The sequence below is a fragment of the Camellia sinensis genome, chromosome 11, assembly GCF_055761805.1.
Source record: "Camellia sinensis isolate YWXY chromosome 11, ASM5576180v1, whole genome shotgun sequence".
NCBI classification, from domain to species: domain Eukaryota; kingdom Viridiplantae; phylum Streptophyta; class Magnoliopsida; order Ericales; family Theaceae; genus Camellia; species Camellia sinensis.
The window spans coordinates 161,867,173-161,871,271 of NC_138971.1; the positions used below are offsets into that span (position 1 = coordinate 161,867,173).

Consider the following 4,099-nt stretch of genomic DNA (forward strand, 5'->3'; position numbering starts at 1 on the left):
ACACTAAAAACCCTCTGAAATGGAACTAAAATTGACTAAGCATGCATGCTACCCTTATGAGCCAAAAACATAAGCATATGAGACATAAAGGGAGGGGGGTGTCCCTCCCCTATACAAGACCTCAAAACCACTTCACCACCACTGAAAATCCTCTAGATTTCAGTGGTGAGAAGGCCAATACACGAAAGTTCCAAAGGTCAACAAAGAAGGCACAAAAATGGGCGAAACAAGGCCTAAGAGGGAGAGGACAACCGCAAACACAAAAGTGACCTTAATAAAACATCTTAAACATGAAAAATCAGAACTTTTATCAGTTATACATAAAGCTCAAAATAGCATGCAAGATGGGTTAAAAGCTTGTGCAAAAATAAGGAATATAAAGCAATAGTGCTCACCCTTGAAGAACACTCCAAGAACACCAACTCCAGCCCCCTTTTCTGATCAAAACCAACTCCAAAACTCCAAGAACAACCTCTCAACACCTCAACAACCCAAGTATGGTGTAACACTAGGTGTCTTAGTGAAAAACTAAGAACAAAACTCACTTTTGGACACTCTAACACACACAAATGTAGAGAGAGAGGGAGATATAGAGAGAGAGAGTGATTTATATATGATATATATCTCTGGTTTGCTGAACCTCTCTAAAGGTGAAGGGAGGCTCTCTTTTATAGAACAAAATAAGGGCCTAAGCTTCTTAGAGAAGCTAAAACAAGGGGTCAAGGGGGTCAAGCTTCTTGGGGAAGCTAAGACAAAGGGTTGAAGCTTCTTGAGGATGCTAAGACAAAGGTCCAAGCTTCTTGAGGAAACTAGAGCAAAGGGGTCAAGCTTCCTCAAGAAGCTAGAGCAAAAGGGTGCAAAGGGTGCAAATCCTCCATACACGTGTATGGAGGACAGATCTGTGTGCTCTAGTTGGCACAGCTGGCATGCACAATGCCTAAAAAAGGCAAAAAAGAAGTCTCAGCCAGAAAATATGGCCGATTGACCAAACAAATGGTCGGCCGACCATTAAAGGTACCGGTCGACCAAATATTTGGCTGATGGCAATAACACATGGCCGGTGGCTTCATGCCACAGCCGGTGGGTTTCAGGGATGGCTAACAAGCCTCTTCTCATCCTCAAAACACAAAACCAAGTCCTCAGCTCATAACCAAGTACAAAACAGTCAAGTCAAGAGATCTTGAGGCAAGGCACGCAGCCGAGTCCTCCAAGAACTCAAAACAAACACAAACAAGGATGATCATCGAGTGTTCAAACGATGATGTCCAAGTCTTGAGGACGGTCAAAAATGGGGTGTCTACAGCAGCTAGTCTAGAGAAGCCCCTAACAAAACGTCGATAATACTCTGCTAACCCTAAGAAACTCCGAATCTCAAAAACATTCTTGGGTTGTTCCCAATCTTGTACGGCATCTATCTTTGAGAAGTCTACTATTACTCCCTCTCTTGACACTACGTGCCCCAAAAAATTCACCTCGATTAACCAAAACTCGCATTTCTCAAACTTGGCATACAAATGGTGTTTCTCAAGCAATTGAAGCACTACTCGTAAGTGAGCCTCATGTTCCTCCTCGGAGGTTGAATAAATTAATATGTCGTCCACAAAGACAACCACAAAATGGTCCAAGTATTCCCGAAAAATTTTGTTCATAAAATCCATAAAGGAAGCAGGTGCATTGGTTAACCCAAAAGGCATTACAAGGAATTCATAGTGGCCATAACGCGTACAAAAGGTCGTTTTCTGAATGTCCTCCTCCCAGACTCTTAACTGATGGTACCCCAACCTCAAATCTATTTTTGAGAAGCAACGAGACCCTCTAAGTTGGTCAAACAAATCATCTATTCTGGATAGAGGATACTTGTTCTTAACTGTAACTCTATTCAACTTGTGGTAATCAATACACAACCACAATGACCCATCCTTCTTCTTCACAAAGAGAGCCAGCGCTCCCCAAGGTGATGTACTAGGGCGAATGAAGCCCTTGTCTAAAATTTCTTGGAGTTGAATCTTCAACTCATGCAATTCGGCGGGTGCAAATCTATACGCTGACATGGAAATCGGTGCTGTGCCAGGCACTAATTCAATGGAGAACTCGATCTCCCGGTGAGGTGGTAGACTAGTAAGATCTTCTGAAAAGACATCTGGGTATTCACAAACTACCCTTGGTAACTCAACACAAGCCCTATCACTCTCACTATCCAGGAGAGTTATAAGAAGGCCACTAAGCTTGCTCTTACTACGAGGGTCAACAACTAGCAACAAGGCTTTATCAACTCGGTTCCCCAGAAAATAAAAACGATCACCACCCGAAGTGCACACTGCAACTCTCTGACGGTAACAATCAATCACAGCTTGATAAGAACACAACTAGTCCATGCCTAAAATGACATCAAAACTCGACATATCTAGCAACACAAAAGCAAACAGAAGTCGACGCCCGAGCAACTTCTATTTCACAATCACGACAATCCTGGTCTAAATCAACTGTACCCCCAACAGGTGACTTTACTCTGAGTGGAGGCACTAACTGTGCTACCTCTAGCCCCAATGTAGAAGCAAATGCAGTAGATGTAAATGAAAGAGACGCACCCGTGTCTATCAATACATTAGCCAAAGAATTACACACAACAAAAATACCTCTCACAACTGAGGATTCTGGCAACTGCTCTGGCATAGTAACAGCATACACTTGCCCCTGTGGCCCCTGATTAACTTGTCCCCCTCTCGAAACATAGGCCTATTGTACCGACTGAGCCGAAATGGCTCCCTGATTAGCTTGTGAAGCTTGAGCTGAATGAGCCTGCTGGTGGCACTGAGTCTGCTTCGACCCTGATGCGCCAGATGCGCCTTCCAATTGAGGGCAAGTTCTCTTGATATGCCCCGGCTGACCACACTAATAATAATTAAATCCCTGGCCTCCATTCTGAGACTGAGATTGACTCTGAGATCGGTTAGGCGGTTGTGGTGGCAACATCAACTGTCCTCCACCCTTCTGTGGGCACAAAAAGGCTTTGTGGCCCGGCTGGCCACACTTGAAACACGTGAAGCCACTAGATGTACTTTTTTTCGGAACCACACTAGGCAAAGGAAAAGTGGATTTTGACTGCTGTAGTTGTGGCTAGAAGGAAAAAGTACCCTTGCTCTTCTTATTCTGCCTACAGTCTCCTTGAGACTCTTGGCCCCTAGGCCTCGAACTCCAAAGCCTCTCCTCCTCGGCTTGTAGAGAAATCTCAACGTATGCCGCCGACCCTACAAGACGGTCATAGTTCCGAATCATGTTCCCAACAATCTTAAAGAAAATTTTGATTTTCAACTTTTTCTCGAATTCAATGCAACGATGCTCTTCCGTTGCCACCAACTCTGGTGCAAACCTAGATAAACTAGAGAAGACTGCCTCGAACTTGGCCACGGTCATGTCGAATTGTTTGAGGTCTTTGAACTCTTGCCTCAATCTCTCCCTAGCAGCGGGAGGTAAATACTTATCTCCGAAAGCAACCACAAAGGCTTCCCATGATGGCTCCACCCTACCCTTGGCATACTTCCACCACTGACCCGCATCTCCTTTAAAGTAGTAACTCGCTAAAGTCACCCTCAACTCGCTATTATCTATATGAAACATCTCGAACGTCTTCACAGTTTGTTCGAGCCACTCATCCGCTTTCTTGGGCTTGGGGCCACCATAGAATTCATCTAGTTTGGCCCGTAAAAACTCTCTAGTAAGGAAACTCGTCCTTAACTCCACGGTGTCCTCTTGGGCTAGATTCTTCGCCCTCAACAAGTTCATAGAGTCCCTCAATGCCCTGCCATTTCTCAGGCTAGGGCCCCCATTGCGGTTTGACCCGCTTGTCCCACTTGTCGGCCACATTAGCTTGGCCTGCTTGCTCGGCTATATTAGCTTGACCCTTCTTCTTGCACCGGAACCCTATGGACCGATACCTCATGCACACCTCGGCGAGCCCTACCATGCCTCCCGCCTCTACCACCATGGACTTGACCCCTTCCTGACATCCTAATAAAGGACACAAGAGAAATAATTTAGCACATTAACTCATATGTGCTCGTAACTTGACTCACACATTCGACTACAACAATTCTATATA

General features: G+C 44.9%; 1 protein-coding gene across 1 annotated transcript; it reads right to left on the minus strand.

Moving 5' to 3' along the window:
- Nucleotides 1–3,117: 3,117 nt before the first annotated feature.
- Nucleotides 3,118–3,618, minus strand: LOC145802827 (uncharacterized). Its single transcript, XM_082895618.1, has one exon. It carries the CDS (start codon nucleotides 3,616–3,618, stop codon nucleotides 3,118–3,120), a length of 501 nt encoding a protein of 166 aa, XP_082751744.1.
- Between the last annotated feature and the right edge of the window lie 481 nt (nucleotides 3,619–4,099).

Bases quoted from the DNA above. Each gene is read 5' to 3' on its own strand.
- LOC145802827 (XM_082895618.1), bottom strand. From the start codon at position 3,618: ATGTTTCATATAGATAATAGCGAGTTGAGGGTGACTTTAGCGAGTTAC.